Here is a 21,546-nt window from a genome sequence, read left to right as displayed (position 1 = left end):
TTGTAAATCATGCTGCTATGAACAGTGGGATACACAGGTCCTTTCAGATTGGTGTTTTGGGATTCTTAGGGTATAATCCCAGCAGTGGAATCTCTGGGTCAAAAGGCAGTTCCATTTTTAGTTTTCGAGGAAATTCCAAACTGTTTTCCACAGTGGCCATACCAGCCTGCATTCCCAACAGTGTACTAGGGTTCCCTTTTCTCCAAAACCTCACCAGCACTTGTTGTTTGTCGATTTGTTTATGGTAGCCATTCTGACCAGTGTGAAGTGGTATCTCATTGTGGTTTTAGCTTGCATTTCTCTGATGGCTAATGATGCTGAGCATCCTTTCATATGTCTCTGGGCCCTATGTATGTCCTCCTTGGAGAAGCGTCTGTTCAGGTCCTTTGCCCATTTTTTAATTGGATTGTTTGTTTTCCTGGGGTGGAGTTATGTGAGTTCTTTTTATATATTTTGGAGATCAAACCCTTGTCCGAGGTATCATTGGCAAATGTATTTTCCTATATGGTTGGTTCCCTTTTCATTTTCCTGATGTTTTCTATAGCAGTACAGAAGCTTCCTGTTTTGATGGAGTACCATTTGTTTATACTTTCCTTTACATCGCTTGCTCTGTGGACCATGTTGCTGAAAATATTGCTGCATGGAATATCTGAAAGTTTCCTGCCAATGTTCTCCTCTAGAACTTTTATGGTCTCGTGACTTATATTTAAGTCTTTTATCCATCTTGAGTTTATTTTTGTGTATAGTGTAAGTTGATGGTCGATTTTCATTTTTTTGCATGTAGCTGTCCAGATATCCCAATGCCATTTGTTGAAGAGATTATTTTTACTCCATTTTATGCTTCTGCCTGCTTTGTCAAATATTAATTGACCATAGAGACATGGGTTTATTTCTGGGCTCTATTCTGTTCCATTGATTTATGTGTCTGCTCTTATGCCAGTATCAAACTGTTTTGATTACATTGGCCTTGTAATATAGTATGATATCCAGTATTGTGATCCCTCCTACTTTGTTTTTCTTTCTCAAAATTGCTGCAGCTATTTGGGGTTGTTTATGGTTCCACATAAATTTTTGAAATGTTTGTTCTGTATCTGCAAACTATGTCATTGGTATTTTCATAGGGATTGCATTAAATATATAAATTGCTTTGGGTAGTATGGACATTTTGATGGTGTTAATTCTGCTAATCTATGAACACGGTATATGCTTCCATTTATTTGTGCTTTAATTTTTTTCTTCAGTGTTATACAGTTTTCTGAGTACAGGTCTTTTACCTCCTTGGTTAGGTTTATTCCTAGTTACTTTATTTTTCTTGTTGCTATAGCAAATGGGATTTTTTTCCTGATTTCTGATTCTGATATTTCATTGTTGGTATACAAAAATGCCTTTGATTTCTGAATATTGACTTTGTATCCTGCTGTTTTGCCAAATTCACTAATTAGGTTGAGTAGTTTTCTGGTGGAGTCTATAGGATTTTCTATGTATACTATCATGCCATCTGCAAACAATGACAGTTCTACTTCCTCCTTTCCAATTTGGATGCCTTTTTTTTATTTTTCTTGACCGATTGCTGTGGCTAGGACTTCCAATACTATGTTTAATAGAAGTTCCGAAAGCACGCATCCTTGTCTTGTATCCCAGTTGTAGTGGGAAGGCTTTTACTTTTTACCCATTGAGTATGATGTTGGCTTTAGGTTTTTCATATATGGCCTTTAGTATGTTGAGGTATGTCCCCTTTACTCCCACTTTGCTAAGTGTTTTTATCATAAATGGGTGCTGTACCTTATCAAATGCTTTTTCTGCATCTATTGACAAGATTGTGTGATTTTTGTCTTTCCTTTTGTTTATGCGATGTATTACATTTACTGATTTGTGAATATTGAACCATCCTAGCATCCTTGTTGCTGGATGTGGATGCCAATATTTTGTTGAGGATTTTAGCATCTGTGTTTGTCAGCGATATTGGCATATAGTTTTCTTTCTTTGTTGTATCTTTATCTGGTTTTGGGATTAGGATGATGCTGGCCTCATAAAAAGAGTTTAGGAGTCTTCCCTTGCCTTGGATTTTTTGGAATAGTCTGAGAAGGACAGGGGTTAGCTTTTCCTTAAATGTATTGTAAAATTCTCCTGTGAAACCGCCTGATCTGGGGCTTTAGTTTGCCAGGAGGTTTTTGATTACTCCTTTAGTTTCACCAGTTGTTATCGGTCTGTTCAGGCTTTCTGCTTTCTTCTTCATTCAGTGTTGGAATGAAGGTTCTGTTTCAGGTTCTGTTTTTCTAGAAATTTGTCTATTTCATCTACGTTTTCAAATTTCTTGGCATGTAATTGTTCAGAGTAATTTCTACAATCCTTTGTATTGCTGTGGTATCAGTTGTTATTTCTCCTCTTTCATTTCTGATATTGTTTATTTGGGTCCTCTTTATTTTTTTTCTTGATGAGTCTGCATAAAGATTTGTTGATTTTGTTTATCTTTTCAAAGAACCAGCTCCTGGATTTATTGATCCTTTGAATTGTTCTTTTAGTCGCTATGTCATTCAGTTCTGCTCTGATTTGATTATTTTCCTTTCTTCTACTCGCTCTGAGCTTTGTTTGTTGTTGTTTCTCCAGTTCTTGAAGATGTAGGATTAGGTTGTTTATTTGAAATGTTTCTATCTTTTTTAGGTAGGCCTGTATTGCTATGAACTTCCCTCTCAGAACTGTCTTCGCTGTGTCCATTGATTTTGGACTGCTGTTTGTGCGTTTTCATTTGTTTCCAGAAACTTCCTAATTTCTTCCTTTATCTCACTATTGACCCATTCATTGTTTAATAGCATGCTATTCAGACTCCATGAATTTGAATGTTTTTGAGTTTTTCCCTTGAGGTTAGTTTCTAGTTTCAGGCCCTTGTGGTCTGAGAAAATGCTTTCTGTGATTTCAGTATTCTTGAATTTGTTGAGGCTTGTTTTGTGTCCTGTCATGTGGTCTCTTTGAAAATGTTCCATGTGCATTTGAAAAGAATGTGTATTTTGCTTCTTTGGGATGAAAGATTCTATATATATATCAATTAAGTCCATTTGATTTAATGTGTCCACAATGTCCTTGTTGATATCTTGTTTGGAAGATCTATCCATTGTTGACAGTGGGGTGTTAAACTCCCCTGCTATCAGTGTGTTGCTGTCTGTACCTTTCTTGAAGTCCTCCCAAGATTTTCCTTGAATATTTGGGTACTCCTCTGTTGGGTGCATATAGGTTTACAATGTTTATGTCTTCTTTGTAGATTCTTCCTTTGAGTATTGTGAAGTGTCCCTCTATTTTGTCTGATATAAATATTGCTACCCTGACTTTTTTTTTCCTGTCCATTTGCTTTGAATATTTTTTTCCATGCCTTTACTTTTAGTCTGTGTAGGTCCTTTGTTCTAAGGTGGGTCTCTTGTAGGCAGCATATGTGCGGGTCATGTTTTCTTATCCATTCAGCTACTGTATGTCTTTTGATAGGAGCATTTAACCCATTTACATTTAAAATATTATTGATAGGTACTTATTCATTTTTCCCCTTTTTACTTGTGTTCCTCTCTTTTTCTTCATCTTCTTAAAGCAGTCCCTTTAGCATATCTTGCAGTGCTGGTTTGGTGGAGGTGTATTCTTTTAACCTTTTTTTGTCTGGGAAACTCCTTATTTCACCTTCCATTTTAATTGAGAGCCTTGCTGGGTAGAGCAGTCTTGGTTGCAGGCTCTTGCTTTTCATGACTTGGAATTTTCTTGCCATTTCCTTCTGGCTTGTAGTGTTTCCAATGAGAAGTCAGCTGTTAGCCTTATCGAGGCTCCCTTGTATGTTCCTTCCTGTTTCTCCTTCGCTGCCTTTAAGAGTCTCTGTTTGTCTTTGATATTTGCCATTTTGATGATGATGTGCCTGGGACTGGGCCTCTTTGGGTTCCTCTTGAATGGGACTCTCTGTGCTTCCTGGACATGTGTGACTTTTTCTCTCCTCCACTTAGGGAAGTTTTTCATCATTACTTTTTCAGACTGATTTTCTATCCCTTTCTTCCCTTCTTCTCCTTCTGGGATCCCTATTAGATGGATATTATTGCATTTCTTGTTGTCCAGCATTTCCCTTAACACCTCTTCATTCTTTCTGAGTCTTTTTTTATTTTCTTGCTCTTTCTGGGAACTTTTTCTACCTTATTTTCCAGCTCACTGATTCAGTCCTCTGCTTCATCTCGTCTTCTTTTGATTCCTCATTCTGTGTTCTTCAATTTAGAAATTGTATTCTTCATTTCCTCTTGCCTCTTGTTTATCGTTTCTGTGTCCTCTTTCATGCTGATGTAGTTTTCAGTAAGTTCCTTGTAGTTTCTCTGTAGTTTTTGGTAATTCTCCCTGAGGTAACTGAACCCATAGAGTTTCCTTATAACCATTGTTTTGAACTCAGTATCTGATAGTTTACTTGCCTCTATTTCACTTAACACTCTTTCTGGGGATTCCTCCTTTCCTTTCAATTAGAGGTTGTTTCTTTGTCTTTGCATTATTTGTGAGACTCTTCTTTTTTGCTTCTGCTTCTTAAATTGATCTGTTTTGGCTTCCTGACTTTACAGTATAAACTTCTATGGTAGTAGACTTGTAAAATTCAGTGGTGCTGTCTCCCTGATCTCTTGAACTTGATGCTCTTTTATGCTTTTTATGTCATTTATGTTGGCTATCTGAAAGTAATTGGTTTTGATTGTTGTTTGGTCGTTTCTTGGTGGGTCCTTCCCTCCGGCTGGTTGACTGAGGGTCACTCTGTCTACCACATCTTGTGTGTTTTTGTGCAGGTGCTGCCAGAACAAAGTCCACAAAGTCCAGGAAACAAACCCACACCCGCAAAAATAACTTTCCTGTGCAATCCCACTATCAACAGCAAATGAACCAGTATTAATAAGGCTGTAAAGAGATTAAGAGTATTATAAGAATGGAGAGAAATAAACTATTAGTATAAAATCTAATGACTTAATATGCACAAACATCATGGACCTGAAATGAACATTAAAAAGCTATGTAGTATAGAAAATATCATAATTCATGGAGAAGACCACAGTGGATTTCATCTCTGTAGCCTCTAGTATTTATCACTGTTTTTTCCTTCTGGATCTACCTCAGGTGATGTCAGATGTTGACCCCATCTCACCTTAGGCAGTCTGTGACTTCCAGGAATCTACTGTCTGTGGCTGTTTCAGTTGTCAGTCTAGTCACTCTGTACTCAGCATTCAGGCTTAGGCACTACAGGGCAAGGCAGAGTCCCTCCTAGGGGCGGGGCTGTTGTTTCCTCTCATGCTGCTGTCACTCAGTGGGGAGGTCTGTCTGAGCAAGATGGCTGCCGCCGTATAGGGGATGACTCGGCATGAGAATCCTGTTGGCTACTGTTTCAGTTCTCTCCCCAAAGCCTCTGTCCCCAGTCTCTCCTCAGGTATTTCTTGCCCACTGTGCCCCCTCCTTTGCTGGAGCCCAGGGTAAGTGGCTGCAAATGAAAATTTATGCATTGACCCTTTAAATGGCTCTTTGCATCTCTTGCTGCCTGTCTCTGGCAGAGAGTGACCCTGTTGCTTTTCGCAGCTGGCTGTTATCTGTGTACTTTTTGGGCTCTGGTGCTGTAGGCTGGGGCTCCCTGCTTATGGTTTTGACCCCACTCTTCTCAGGGGGATCCCTCTGGCGCTGCTCCCTTTGGGCGCCCAACCGGCCTTCTCACTTCTCCACTGCACTCCTTTCCAGTCAGGTTGTGCTGAAGCTGATTCTTCCGTCTGTCTGAGGTTATAAGGCTTCCCTCTCGCTCTTGTTCGGTTGTTTGTTCTGGGTGATTTCTCCACAATTTAGTTGTAATTCCAGATTGGTGTTGGGAGGAGATCAGTGTGAATTCCATTCACTCCTCTACCATCTTGAAATCTCTGTTTTTCCAATGCATGTTTTTTAAGTCTCTCTCTCTGTAGCTTATCAGTCGTTTTCTTCTGGAATGTTTTTGTACTAATTTGTAGACTATAAGATTAACTCATATTCTATATGTTTCTGTGATTAAAGTTATAAAAATTCAGTTATAAGTCAGAAAAGGATAAAAACTGTATGATTTTACTGATGTGGAATATAAAACTAAAAGTAATAGATGAACTAACAAAATAAAAAGAAAACATAGATACAGAAAACAGAATTGGTGGTTGCCAGAGGGGAAGGCGGTTGGGGGGAGGACAAATTGGGTAAACGGGGTCAAAGGGTCAAATACATAGTAATGGAAGGAAACTAGACTTTGGGTGGTGAAAGTTGAGTTATGCTTTAGACTAAAACGTCATTTTAGTAAAGAAAGTATAATTAAGGAGGACTGTTAAATTTTTTGTTTTTTATTCTTACTGTAAAAACAAGGCTGACCATCAGTTTGTAAAAGTTGTGGTTCTACAACCTTAGCTTCTTGGTTTGTTTTTTAGGAGGACAGTGTTGCTAATAAACAGACTATTGCAACTTATAGAAATAAAGCTACTAAAGAAAGAGACAAACTTTTGAAACAAGAAGAAATGAAGTCACTGGGTAAGTTTAAACATTCTCTCCAAAAACTATTTAATATAGGAAAGAATATTTCTCTGTGCCTGGGACGGGGATGTTTCTAAAATGGCATATTTCTGGATTTTTTTAAAAGCATAAATCATTTTTTTCCTAGAGGTATCTATTGATTTTTATGATAAATGAGACCTCTGCTTATCTCTTAAAACTCTTTCAGAGTATAGCATATGCCTTGCTATACCTTAGCATATATAGCATTTCCCTTGTTAAACTAACTTAATATTACATTAAGCACAATTTGGCGTTTCTAGAGCTTGCATACTATTTGGGGCCATTTTGTTTAATTCACACAACCTTGTAAAACATGGCTTCTCAAATTTATCTGTGCATATGAATCACTTTACTAACATTATTAACAATGAAGATTCTTCCCTGGTCAGTGTGGCTCAGTTGGTTGGAGCATTTTGCCAGAACTGAAAGTTTGCAGATTTGATTCCCAGTTGGGGCATATACGTAGGTTGCTGGTTTCATCACAGTCCTAGCATATACAATCCCCCAGTCCAGGTGTATGCAGGAGGCAACCAGTCAATGTTTCTGTCTCCTTTACTCTCTCCTTTCTGTCTTTCTAAAAGCAATGAAACAGTGTCTTCAGGTGAGGATAAGAAAGGGGGCGGGGGAAAGGAGCCTGGTTGGGTGGCTTAGTTAATTGGAGCGTAATCCAGTGTACCAAAAGGTTGCAGGTTCAATTCCCAGTCAGGGCACATACTTGGGTTGCCAGTTTGGTCCCTAGTCAGGGTGTGTACTGGATGCAGCCAATCAGTGTTTCTCTCTCACATCGACATTTCCCTCTCATTCTCTCTCTCACCCCTTTCCTCTCCTCTCTCTCTAAAATCAAAAACATATCCTCAGGTAAGGATTTTTTTAAAAATGAAGATTCTAAGTTAGTAGGTCTGGGTAAGAGACGAGATTGTGCATTTCTAAGGAGGTGATAACTTAGCTACTGGTCTTCAGACCATATTTTGAGTAGCAGGGCTCTTCAAAGGCAGGTAAATGTTTGTCCCACTGCAGTAGTTTGTCTTAAATCCAGCCAACATTGTTTTCTGGTTTTAATCACCTGCTGGCTCCATCCAGGAATTTACAACTCCTATGAATCTCTGCTGATATCATTTAACCTTAAATTATTCTAGGATTCTTTTGTTACTTATAAAATGTGTTGTTTTCTGTCTGTGTACAGTCCTAAATTTGACCTTCTTCACAGCTTTTGAAAAGGCTAAATTAAAAAGAGAAAAAGCAGATGCCCTAGAAGCAAAGAAAAAAGAAAAGGAAGATAAAGAGAAAAAGAAGGAAGAATTAAAGAAAATTGTTGAAGAGGAGAGACTGAAAAAGAAAGAAGAAAAAGAAAGACTTAAAATAGAAAGAGAAAAGGTATTTAAATGTATTAGTTGTGCTCTCTACATAGAGTAAATAGTACTTTACACATTTAAATTCATGGTTCAGTTTCAAGTGCTTTTACCATTTTCATTCACATTTATAGTTGTGCATAGAGCACTGATAAACAGTATTGATTTATCTCCCTTTTGCTTTGAAAAATTTAATGAATTATTTAAGGTCCAATATATATATGCACGTCTTTACACCTCAAAGCTCCTTTTAAAGTGTAATTCTAAAGTTAATTTTCTTCATCTTTTAGAATTCCAAATTTAGGGAAGGTGATACGCATAAATATTTAAAAGTAAAATTCATAGTTAGAACAATACAGTAAAATTTTTGACTAAGAGGAATTATTACAGAGTTCTTATGCTCCTTGAAGAATAAGGTATCTGTGATAAAAAGAACATTTCAGCAAGTCTTTATTATAATCTTTAGTGGTAACTATTTCTTAGAGAATTTTTTAGCTGTTGTTTTTTTTCCAAAGACAGTCATTATCATTGATTTTCTGAGATATTCACAAGTAGCCTTAGGTGATCATGTTACATACAGTGCTTGTTTACACTGCCTGAGGTTTTATGAATTATTTCAAATAGGCCATTGCAGTGGGGTGTGGAGGTGTCTAATATATGTTCATACCAGTAAAAGAGAACTAAAAAACCACTTGTAATCTAAATGGTAACATTTAAAGATAGCCTTACTAACGCTTTGATTAATTTATTTCTAATCTTTATTCTGGACCTTTAAAAAAAGAGATACAACATTCATAATTTTGTATACTTTTTATTTAACATTATAAGCATTTCTTCATGTTATAAAATTAAGTAAGGTAGAATTTTTACTGACTGCTTAATGGTTAATCAAATATAGTTAAGTGCTTTATAATTTTTTGCCTGTAAATGATATTCTGTTTAAATTTGTGAATAAATTTCCTGTTTTTGAATTATGTCCCTGGATAAATTTGTAGAAATAGGTCAAAGGGTAAGAACATTTTTAAAACTTTCTGTATATGTACATGAGGATTTGTTTGCCAAGCATGTTGTGTTTATTTACACTCTCAGCAAAAGTGAATGAGAATACCCACATCCTACTACACCCTATAAAAATTATGTTGGAGTAGGAGAATAACTTATTTCAGCAGACTACTCAAGGCACATTAATAACTTCTGTGACCATCTAATCGTTTTATGTTGAAAATTTGATAAGTACACATCTGTTTCCCTTTGGTGTTTCAAAATTTCAAAGGAAGAATATTAACATAATTAAACATTTATTGGAAAAAATCTTAATAAAATATTTATATACTGCTTTACTAGAGACTTTTGAGGGTAAACATTTATCTTGCAGTTTCAAATATCAGAACCAAGAAGTAAGGGTTTCAAAAGACTAAGAGAGCAAGAGAGGTGACCTGGGTTAAAAAGAGAAGTTCACTGACTGTATTCTAATACTGCTTTTACTTACTGCTCCCTCTGTGTGTCTCTAGGCTCTCAGTCGGGTTTAAATGAATCTTGAAAACAACAAATGTATTGCAAATATAAGGGAAGGTTTTATTTTAGGTTCTCTAACAATTTGTTACCTGCATTGTCAGGACACCAATTGATTTGAAGTCTGGGGAGAGCTGCTATAGGCAGAGTTAGATTGAATTAATATTTATCCAAGAACTACTGTGTTGGACACTTTCCATCTTTGTAGCAGTTATGTCAGATAGGCATTGTTTTGCTCAGTGGCTCTAACACATTAGCGTGCATCAAAATCACCAGAAAGGCTTCTTAAAACATCAGTTGTTGGATCCAACACCAGGGTTCCTGATTCAGTAAATCTGGGGTAGGGCTCAAGTATTAGTATTTTCTTTTTACAAGTTCCCAGGTGATGCTGATACTGCCTCATAAATTTCTTATAAGAATTTTTTAAAGAATTTATTTATTTATTTTTAGAGAGCGGGGGAGGGAGGGAGAAAGAGAGAGAGAAACATCGATCAGCTGCCTCTCACACACCTCCAACCTAGGGATCTGCCCTGCAACCCAGGCATGTGCCCTGAATGGGACTCAAACCAGCAACCTTTCAGTTCGCAGGCCAGCGCTCAGTCCACTGAACCACACCAGCCAGAGCTCTAAAAGACTTTTTATTAACCTTTTCTTTTAGGAACGAGAGAAATTACGTGAAGAAAAGCGAAAATATATGGAACACTTGAAACAGTGGAGTAAACCTAGAGAAGATATGGAATGTGATGATCTTAAGGTATAAGTTTGTTATGTGATGTTTTCACACACCCATATTCTGTGTGCCTATGCAGCTTTGCTGATGAATCTTTCTTTTTAATAGTGACCTCTTCATATTTAACTGAGAGGAAATAGCCAGTTAAGCAAATGCATATTTAGACTTTCAAGGTAGCCTTTCCTAACAAGCTTTACTAATGATTTTTATTCTGCAGAAGAAATTGGTCATTTATGTGACCTTGATAATCCAAAAGCTGCAGGGACCAGGCATGCATTTAGCTTGGTTGCTAGGTAGAGATTCTTTCCATCTCCAGAAAATCAAAATATTCAAGCCAAAATCATTCAGCTCTGTTTATAAGGAAGCATTTCTAAGTGAGTAGGTGGTAGATTAACTCTGTTCCATTGAAGATAATATTGGCATGACTGTCTTGACCTCAGAATCTAGGTTAAAAGTCCCTCTTTGCTAGGAAATGCAGTCATAAATACACTTCAACCTAAAGTTATATTCTTAATTTGATGAAGGAAAAAGTCCTCAGAGACTGTGGTTTAGTAAAGTTGGAATAAGGCCTGGACATCTGTCATTTTAAAAGTTCTGAAGGTGATTGTAGTAAAAAAATTCAGGGGTTGAGAATCACTAGTCTACATGAAATAATTCTTACCAGGTAAAGAGTATATCAGATCTGCCTTTTACAATTTCCTATACTTGGTTCAAATAGTTACATAAATTGTTTAATCTTGCAGGAACTTCCAGAACCAACTCCAGTGAAAACTAGACTACCTCCTGAAATCTTCGGTGATGCTCTGATGGTTTTAGAGTTCCTTAATGCATTTGGAGAACTTTTTGATCTTCAAGATGAATTTCCTGAGGGAGTAACCCTAGGCAAGTACTATTGCTGTGTTGTAGTTCACCCTAAAATTGGCTTAAAAGAACAAATTACTCTCTCAAAGTTCTGGGAGGTCACTGGACCTAGCTCTCTAGTCCTCTCTTGGGTCTCACGTAGTTACTGTCAGACAGTGGCTAGAACTGGAGTCATCTGAAGGCTTGCCTAGCTACATGTTTAGGTAGGCATCTTCACACACATGCCTGGTACCTTGGGCACTCCTCCACACTGTGTCCTGCTCCACCAGAGTGGCCTACGCTTCTTATGTGGCAGGACACGAATTGCCAGCCGCCTTAAAAACTAGGCCTGGAACTGACAGGCCGTATTTCTGCCATATTCAATTGGTGAGGCCTGCTAAGATTCAAGGGGGTATAAGAATAGACTCCACTAGTTGAGGGTAGCCTAGTAAGTCAGTCCAGGGAGGGAAGGAATTGACATCAGGTGTATTTGGAGACCAGTTGATGCCTGCCTTTAATTTATGATCCTGTTCTGCCTCCGTACTTACATACTTTTACTTTGTATAAACATTTTTAAGAGCTAACTTAGTACGAGGAGAACTTTGGACCCCATTTTGGATCTTTAGCTGTTAAATAGTAAAATCATTTCTTAAGATCCAACTAAAGACCCTCAAAGACAGAATTGTAATGCCACTCTTATTTTAATAAGAGTCTCTTCTTCAGGAGGGCTTTTACATTCCCTCAATTTCTTTTTATGAGGTAAGCAAGGTATGAATCATTGGGCTTTACAGATCAAGAGTGTCTAAACAATGCTGTTTAAGTAAGATGAATTAGATAAGAAACATTCATGACTTGGGTGCAACGTTAGGATTATACCTAATGCTGATGACTACCGCTCCTATGCACTGTTTGGTACAAGTAATGTCCCATGTAGCTCTTAAGAACAGTGGAGCAACAATAACAAATCTTTACATTGTTATTCAAATTAGAATAAAATCGTAATTTTAAAGATGTGCCTTAATTTGCACCTCAAATTTCAACTTAGATGAAATACTGCATTGATCTACTAAGTCTAATTTGGCTTTCTTGAATGTGGTGATTTTGGCTTATGGTTGTATTAAAATTTATTGTAATTGTTATAATTGTTTTTTTGATTTTGTCTTATATAATACTTGGCTCTACCTTGATAAATGATCACTTAAGAAAATAGTTACACGGGCTATTGTTGGTTGAAATATTTATTGTTCCATTGGAGTTGTTTTTTTCCGTACATGAACAGAACTTTAAATTTCATTTTAAACATTTTATTCACAGAAGTGTTAGAGGAAGCTCTTGTAGGAAATGACAGTGAAGGCCCACTATGTGAATTGCTTTTTTTCTTCCTGACTGCCATCTTCCAGGCAATTGCTGAAGAAGAAGAGGAAGTAGCAAAAGAGCAAATAACTGATGCTGACACCAAAGGTCAGAATTCATATTATTGTTGACTGATAGTTGCTTTGTAGGGACACTCATTTCTTAAGGTTATTTAAAAATTAACTTGGCTCTTACAGTTATAAAACATATTTGTTCAAATTACCAAATTCTTCAGTCATGTACTAGGGATACATGATCAGTTGTTTTATAAAAACTTTGTTCTAATGTATCCTGTTTCTGATGACCTTAAAAATATTTCCTCCCCAATCTGTCTTATTTTTATTCCTTTAGAATTCTCCTGCAATGTAGTAGCATTACAGATTTCATTGACTAGTATCTATAATTCCAAGAGATTCTGCTAAGTAGCACTGATTTTTTTTTTTTTGCCTCCACATAAGGAAAACTTTAATTATTGTTTTTAATACTTTGAATTGAAAATACTACTGCTGGTTTCATTTTAGATCTGACAGTTTTTAAATCAGAGTTAAGTAAAATTTAATTTTTTTTATTTCACTATTTAGTTTGAACTAGAAATTTTGCTTTTATATTCTATGTACTCAAAAATCTAGAGTTAGTGTGTGGTACATATTAATGTAGGAATAATTCTTGGATAAACCTTTTTTTTTTTATTTTTAAGAGAGAGTATGGTCACTATTTTGTTTAGCATTTACCTCAGAGGAATTGTTAAGCCTTTTTATTAAGAGATTGATTTGGCTTCCTAAATAATATTCTCGGTGAACTTGGCTACCTAAGAGACTTAGGATCAGAAGCTTTATTCAATAGTACTTTAGTGTATTGCATAAAAATTCACAATGAGAAATAACTGTTGGGAGATATCGTAATAGCAGAATCTTGGTACAAAAGGTAGGATACTCCTCCATTCAAATAGTATTATTGGCCTTAAGTAATTGGAGTTCATTTTCCTTTATGCCTGGTCCTCGGAACAACAAGATAATGATGAGTATGCATCCAGTGTTGGTTGCCTTTTGATTTTACAGCCTGAGTTCAAGCAAAATATATTCTCTAGCTTGAGTGCTAATAACCATTGATCCCTTATCAAGGCTACTTTAGCAAAATGGTCCCTGTTGTCATCACAGATAACTTAATCAATTGAATGAGAGTCAACTGAAAGGAAGACAGAAGGGTAAATCTGTTTTTAAAACATCTAAAGATTCTCTAAGAGGACAAGTACCAGCACTAAAGATGGATTATCTAAGACAGACAATTAGTACATATTTATTCCTGTAGCTGTTAGGTTGCCTTAATAACCAATACCATCACAGGGTTATTAACAAAATTCTGACCTTAACACAAGACATAAAACTATTTAATTCAGGACTTGAAGGAGATGAATATTGTAGTTTTGAAAAGTCCCAATGACAAAAACTGGGTGACAAGAAAACTGTATGGGAAAATCAGGTAGTATAAAGGAAAGATGTATGTGACTATTGGCATTTGTATTGTCATTATACTTTGTATTCATGACTTGTTTGATCTGTAATTTTTATAGCTCTTCTCTGTTACAGAACAGTCTATAAAATATACACATAAAGTCACTGAATAAGTATTGGCCATCATTTTGGAATTTTTCACCTTCCTCTCACTTTCCTATAATTATTGACCACATTTTATGTAGTTATTTCAGTTTCCAGGAGGTCACTTGGTTGTTCCCCCAGGCATTTTTCATATGTCCTCCCATCTTAGTAACAAAAAAGCTTTCCCACAGTTTTCCTAAAGCAATTGAATAGTCGATGGGATTGGATATTCTCTTACTTCCTCTTTAGCTGGTCTTAATAGTAAAGTGTTTTCCTGCTATTTCTAGAAAGGGAGGGCAGGAAACTATGGATTTATCTTCGTGATGAGAAAACTGAGGCTTGGTGAGGTTATTTACAGAAGATTACATAGCTAATAAGTGATACCAGACACTATGTGTGCATTATTTCATTTAATCCTCATATCACCCTTGAGAAGTAGATATGATTATTTTCTGCCTTTTACATATAAAGAAACTTAGACTTCAGGAGTTTAATTAACTTGCCCAAAGACACAAAGCTAGTAAGAAAATGATGAGATACAAACTCAGGCAGTCTGGTCTAAAGCCTTAGAATGGCAAAAGAGTTGACAATTCGAATATTTATGTACCTAGCATTGCCTATAAAATTATGTCTTCAAGAAGATCTGATTTCTTTGGCCTTTAGTCTCCCTGTTGTTATATCAAATCTTGGAAATTTATAGCAGCAGTTTTTAAATTTTCATTAAAAATATCTGTTCCTCACTTTAGTCTTACATTTAAACTTAAAAGCCTTTCAAAGCATAGAAGTATTCTCCTCATATAGAATAATTTTGTATATTTGCTGAGATATCATTATTAAGTATTGGAATTTTATGTACATAATTCTAGATTACTGTGATGATAAAAGTATCTTTTAGATAGCCACAACATACACAGTTCAACTACATATTCTCTTGGTATGATGTATCCAAGTGACCATCTCTAAGCAAATCCTAGAGTGGTATTTACAGTTTCTGGAGAGTATAGATAAATTGAGTTAAGTAATACATATTTTAACATGTTAGTTTAACACAATTAAAAGAAAATTACTTTTGTTGGTTGCCCACTTCCTAAGGCTTTTATAGCTTTTCACCTAGGAAATTATAACTTACTATAGATAAAATAGGTTGAACATGGTGATTGCTGCAAAGGAAGAGCCAGTACGTTTCTACAGCTCTGCACCTAGGACTGTCATTAATTTAGAGTGCCTGTTAATTTTACATTGGTTTGGCTTTATATATAAAATGAAAATCGAGAAAGTTTTAGGTCTAGTATTTCCCTGGTGAGAAAGAATATGTCTGTGTTTGGACTAGATCCATGGCCTGATAGGAATAACTCCTGCATATATGTAAAATTTAGTCAGATAATTTCATCTGTGTGGTACTGTTTGTGCCTTAGTGCCATGAAATTGTCAGTGATTGTAATCAGACAGGATACCACGGCTCTCTTTTTCCTTTAGTTAAGGAGAGCAGTTCTGTTCTTTAAGATTCATTTTGTGAGCTTATGAACTTTGGAAAGGAAATCATATAGTAGGAGATTAATGAACCACAGAACCAGTTTAGCCCAGTGATTTTCTGAAGTCTAATCCATACAGTTCTTCAGATTGTACAGGGATTCTATACCCCACTTTAACAAGGCCATCTTTTATCTCTTTATATTGGCTTCCAAGAAATATTTGAAGAATTTGAAAACTGCTTATCTAGAATCATCCCTTTAAGAAAAATGAAGCCAATTAAGTGACTTGTCTAAAGGCTACATAACAAGGAACTAGGAACTGGTAGAGCTAAGACTAAAATATATATTATTTGACGTTTAGTATGATGCTGTGTCCACTGTACAGTAACATAGCAGAAGGATTTTTTGTAAGCTTTAAGTTTTTCATAGTTGACAATTTTTTATCATCTATATTATAATTAGAAATAAGTATATATACTAATGCTTTAAATACATTTGTGCTTGTAGATTTCTCTTTAGTCCTATTTGTAAGCTAAGCACTTTCCAAAGCTAAAGTAATTTACTTAGAAAATACCGGAAAATTTTCCTATTGTTTCTTGGATTGGAGAGTTTTCAAAATAAAAACAATTTAAATGTATAGGATAAGTCAGTGGTTAAGTGACAGCAATGCTGTCTTTAAGTTCCTTTAGCTCTTTTTCTGTGCTTGTTTTCTGATGATTACAACCTATACTTTGTTAAGATTCAATCTTAAAATATCTGTAAAAGATTGAGTATCTTCAAGTGGATTCTGATTTTCAAAGTAGACTTGTGAAGTTATAATGAGCAAGATTTGTTTTTAACTTTAAAGTGTATTTTACCATTTTTTGGAAGGTGTATGTGCATCTTGTTGGTAACTTGGAAGTTGTCTTCTATGTTAAGTAAGGAAAATATTAATGTGTAGCCCACATCACAGGATTTACAGTTCTAGGTGGAGACTAGGCAGAATGTAAATGATGCTTGTACCTAGAGTTGATTCTTTTGAGGTTCGTGAATGTAAAGCTGTTTGCTGTTTCTTTGGTCATTGTAAAAGGGCATTGTTCCCAAATATTCAAGCTTTCACTTGCACTAGAATAAAGTATTTATTTCCTTAAAGATTTAACAGAGGCTTTGGATGAAGATGCAGACCCCACAAAATCTGCACTGTCTGCAGTTGCATCTTTGGCAGCTGCATGGCCGCAGTTGCACCAGGGTATGTGTGGGCTTTTTTTTTAATTGGCTTTTTATTTTTATTTTATAAAGGTACATTTTACATTGCTGAAGGTTTATGGTTTATATTCTAAATGACTATTTTCATTTTTAACTATAGGCTGCAGTTTGAAAAGCTTGGATCTTGATAGCTGCACTCTTTCTGAAATCCTCAGACTGCACATCTTAGCTTCAGGTGCTGATGTAACATCAGCAAATGCAAAGTACAGATACCAGAAACGAGGAGGATTTGATGCTACAGATGATGCCTGTATGGAGCTTCGTTTAAGCAACCCCAGTCTAGTGAAGAAACTGTCAAGCACTTCAGTGTATGATTTGACACCAGGTAAACTTACAAATTGGAATTTGTATAACCTTTACATTTCTACCCTCTTATGCCTCTTCACCCAGAAAACTAAGTAGCTGATGAAGAATTTTAGATGATAAGCAGTTTTATAAGAGAAAGAGAGAAAACATTCTTTTAAAAAAGACTGTTGGAATATCAATAGTGACCTGATTGAAATTACTATTGTTGTACATATTAGCTTTAATTATTTATGATTCCCTTTTCTTTTTCATCTGTGTTTTTTACTATTTAGAAAGTTTTTGGTTTGTCTACTGAATCTACTAAGTTTAAAAGAATAAGTGAGAATTAGCTTTCATTTTTATTAATATAGGACAAGTTTAAGCTGTAGCTGCTAAATTCTAACATTTGCTTGAATAAGTGTTCGAGGTATAAGAAAAAGTGTCAAAGTTAAGATAAAGTCATTTTCACTTTTTTAAATAAAAAATTATAATATAAAAATATAGAGTTTAATTAGATATGATTAAAAGAACAGACATATGTAATAGAAGTAGAGGACCTTAATTCCTAACATTCATACAGTTTTCAGAATTTATGCTTGTGTTTTCAAGCAGTCTCTTTACAGTAACAATTTGCCTATTGCCATTTTTTTTAAAAACATGTGGTTATAATTTAGTTTTGATTTGAACCTTATATGTGAGCCTAAAAATTAAAATTTGAAAAATAATTCTTTGTGGTTAGAAATTTTTTATGTCTACTTTACTAGTATATGGCAGTCATTAGTATTTGAAATGCCTTATAGATCATGTAACTGTTAAATTGGACTCAAAGTTGCTTTTCTTCTGAAGACTTCCATTGGCATGTATGATCCTAAGAGACTTCCCTATTCTTTCTTAAGCATTTTCATCTTGAGTCACAAATTAAAATTTTTCAAACACAATTCCTTTTCTGTCATTGATAATGAAGAAGTTATTTACCAATTTTTGACAGGAGAAAAAATGAAGATACTTCATGCTCTCTGTGGGAAACTGCTGACCTTAGTTTCTACTAGGGATTTTATTGAAGATTATGTTGATATATTACGACAGGCAAAGCAGGAATTCCGGGAGTTAAAAGCAGAACAACATCGAAAAGAGAGGGAAGAAGCAGCTGCTAGGTAAGAGACAATTATTGTCAGTTGTGCTGATGAAAGTTCTTTATTTCTTTGCATCTAGAACCATATTTCACATTGGACTGTAATGTGATATTGACTCCCACTGATGTTTGATGATATTTACTAAAAGATTATGACTGGATTGCTACATTATGTTTTTGTGATAACATTTGGAGTACTTTCCATAATTTGATGATTAAAGGCAATGTGCTATAGTTAAAAACATCAGGTAGACTATAATATCTTATTTTAACTTTCAGAATTCGTAAAAGGAAGGCAGAAAAACTTAAGGAACAAGAGCAGAAAATGAAAGAGAAACAAGAAAAACTGAAGGAAGATGAGCAAAGAAATTCAGCCGCAGATACATCTATTGGGTATGGTTTGAATTACACTGTTCATCTGGTTTTCCGTAAGGAATAAAAATCAGCACTTTGACCTCAAAAATGCTTTCAGAATTTTTAGAAAACTCATTTTCTATAGGTAGAATAATTGTATAGTGAGCCTATGAAAGGCACATAATATAGATGGTCCTCAATTATACATGTATTGTGTTTAAAAATACTTCCAGGGGTCCTGGCTGAGTAGCTCATTTGGTTGGAGCACTCTCCCAATGCACCAGGGTTGTGGGTTCAATCCTCCAGTTAGGGCACGTACAGGAGTCAATTAGTGAATGCATGAATGGGGGAAACCTCAAATCAACATTTCTCTTTCTCTCACTTTCACTCCCTTTCTTTCTCTAAAAATAAATATAAATAAATAAAAATAAAACTACTTCCAGGGAATCTTTTTTTTTAATTTTTAAATTATGTTTATTCTATTACAGTTGTTTCAGTTTTTCCCCCTTTGCCCTCCTCCACCCATTCCACCCTGATCCCCTTTCCTGCAGTCAATTCCCACTCTGTTGTCCATGTCCATGGGTCATTCATACATGTTCTTTGTCTAGTCCCTTCCCCTTCTTTACACCAGTGTCCTCCTTCCCCATCCTCTCTGGTCACTTTCAGTCTGTTCCATGTTTCCACGACTGTGGTTTATTTTGTTTGTTAGTTTATTTTGTTGAATAGCTTCCTCTTAGAGGTAAGACCATATGATATTTGTCTTTCACAGACTGGCAATTCACTTAGCATAATATTCTCCGGTTCCAGCCATGTTGTTGCAAAATGTAGGAGTTCCTTCTTTTCTTTTTTCTTTTTTAAAATGCAGACTGATTTTATTTATTTTTTAAATGTCAGAATCCATAAAATATTAAAATATTTAAATCCATTTTAAAGTCTCAGCAATTAAAACAACATGACACCAGCACAGAAATAATCAGGTAGATCAATGAAATAAAATGAGCATTCTAGAAACAAAGGTGATATATCTGTCTAACAATGTAATATATGATTAAATTGATATTTCAAATCCATGGGAAAATAAGGCTTATTCAACAAATAGGGTGCGTTGACCATTATTACTTGAAATAAAACAAATATAGAGCCCTATTTCACATGGTATACAAAAAATACTCAGGTGAGTTAAAAATCAGTATGTAAAATCTAAGGTGTTTTAGGAGAAAATACGAAATAATCTTTTTCTCACCCTGAAGTAAAATATTCAAACCCAGAAGCTATAAAGTAAAATATTGACAGTATGACTATATTAAACATTTAAGACTATACAGTAATATTCATGTAAAAAAAGTTAAAAGACAAGTAATAGAATAGAAAAGTATTTGCAACACATCTAAAAAAGGGTTAATTGTTTTTTAGGGAAAAAATTCTACAAACATTTAATCAAAAAATGAATAAAGAATACCAAAAAATCATTTAAAGCTTTTTAAAAATAATAGAAATAGTCAAGAAATATACAAAAACAGGTATGGTTTCAGCAAATAATAAAGTAACAAAATCACACATCATTGTCACAATCAGAGTAATAAGTATTAAAAATATTGGTAATGCCAAGTATTGGTGACTGTGAAAGAAACTGGATATACATAGACTCTTTTTCTTCACCTTGTTAAAGCAGTCCCTTTAGCATATTTTGCAGTGCTGGTTTGGTGGAGGTGTATTTTTTTTTAGCCGCCTTTTGTCTGGGAAACTCCTTATTTCACCTTCCATTTTAATTGAGAGCCTTGCTAGGTAGAGCAGTCTTGGTTGCAGGCCCTTGCTTTTCATGACTTGGAATATTTCTTGCCATTCCCTTCTGTCTTGTAGTGCTTCTGTTGAGAAGTCAGCTGCTAGCCATACTGGGTCTCTCTTAACATGTTACTACCTCTTTCTATCTTGTTGCCTTTAGGATTCTCTGTTGTCTTTGATATTTGCCATTTTAATGTGTCTTGGAGTGGGCCTCATTGGGTTCCTCCTGAATGGGACTCTGTGCTTCCTGGACTTGTGTGACTTTTTCTCTCCTCCACTTAGGGAAGCTTTCCATCATTGCTTTTTCAAACAGGTTCTCTATCCCCTCCTCCTCTTCTTCTCCTTCTGGTATCCTCATTACACAGATATTTTTACATTTCATGTTGTCCTGCATTTCCCTAAATGCCTCTTCATTCTTTTTGAGTCTTTTTTCATATTCTTGCTCTTTCTGGGAGCTTTTTCCTACCTTATCCTCCAGCTCACTGATTCGATCCCCTGCTTCATCTAGCCTGCTTTTGATTCCTTCTACTGTGTTCTTCCATTCTGAAACTATTCTTCATTTCCTCTTGTCTCTTATTGATAGTTTCTGTGTCCTTTTTCATGGTGATATAGTTTGCAGTAAGTTCCTCATAGTTTCCTTGTAGTTTTTGTACTTCTCTCTGAGCTCATTGAGCTTACTGAGCTTCCTTAGAACTGTTGTTTTGAACTTAGTATCTGACAGTTTAGTTGCCTCCATGTCATTTAGCTCTCTTTCTGGGATTCCTCCTTTCCCTTCGCTTGGGGGATGTTTCTTTGTCTTCCTGTTATTTGTGAGACTCTTCTTTTTTGCTTCTGCTTCTTAAGTTGGTCTGTCTTGATTTCCTGACTTTGTGGTGTGAACTTCTAAGATAGGAGACTGCTGTTTTTTCTTTCTGGATCTGCCTCTGATGATGTCAGCTGTTGACCCTGTCTGACCTTAGGCAGTCTGTTCCAGACTTCCAGGAATCTACTGTCTCTGGCTGTCTCCTTCAGCTGTTAATCTAGTCACTCTGCACTCAGCAGGCAGGCTGAGAGACACCACAGGGCAGGGGCAGAGTCCCTTCTGAGGATGGGGTTATTGGGTCCTCTCAGGCTGCTACCGCTCAGGGGAGTGATCTGCCTGAGCCAGATGGCTGCTGCCATGTGGGGGAGGAGTCAGCACCAGAATCCCACCAGCCACTCTCTCCGTTCCCTCCCCAGAGCCTCCATCTCCAGTCTCTCTTCAAGTGTCTCTAGACCATTCTGCGCCCCCTTTAGCCAGGAATCTACTACCTGTGGCTGCTACTCTGTACTAAGCAGTCAGGCTTTAGAACCACCGCGCCAGGGCAGAGTCCCT

General features: G+C 35.9%; 1 protein-coding gene across 2 annotated transcripts in view; it reads left to right on the top strand.

Moving 5' to 3' along the window:
• Positions 1-21,546, top strand: part of BAZ1A (bromodomain adjacent to zinc finger domain 1A) — an 82,750-nt gene that overhangs the window by 38,523 nt on the left and 22,681 nt on the right. For both annotated transcript variants that reach the window (XM_054586588.1, XM_054586607.1), the window contains 9 exons: positions 6,420-6,519; positions 7,751-7,917; positions 10,063-10,158; positions 10,878-11,016; positions 12,289-12,435; positions 16,527-16,622; positions 16,740-16,964; positions 17,913-18,078; positions 18,336-18,449. In XM_054586588.1, coding sequence (XP_054442563.1) covers positions 6,420-6,519; positions 7,751-7,917; positions 10,063-10,158; positions 10,878-11,016; positions 12,289-12,435; positions 16,527-16,622; positions 16,740-16,964; positions 17,913-18,078; positions 18,336-18,449 — 1,250 coding nt within the window. The remainder of the gene's footprint in view (positions 1-6,419; positions 6,520-7,750; positions 7,918-10,062; positions 10,159-10,877; positions 11,017-12,288; positions 12,436-16,526; positions 16,623-16,739; positions 16,965-17,912; positions 18,079-18,335; positions 18,450-21,546) is intronic.

The sequence above is a fragment of the Pteronotus mesoamericanus genome, unplaced genomic scaffold (genome assembly GCF_021234165.1).
Source record: "Pteronotus mesoamericanus isolate MK-2021 breed Mesoamerican mustached bat unplaced genomic scaffold, CSHL_Meso_final contig_100, whole genome shotgun sequence".
In the NCBI taxonomy this organism is placed as follows: domain Eukaryota; kingdom Metazoa; phylum Chordata; class Mammalia; order Chiroptera; family Mormoopidae; genus Pteronotus; species Pteronotus mesoamericanus.
This window is presented reverse-complemented; position numbering and strand designations above follow the sequence as displayed.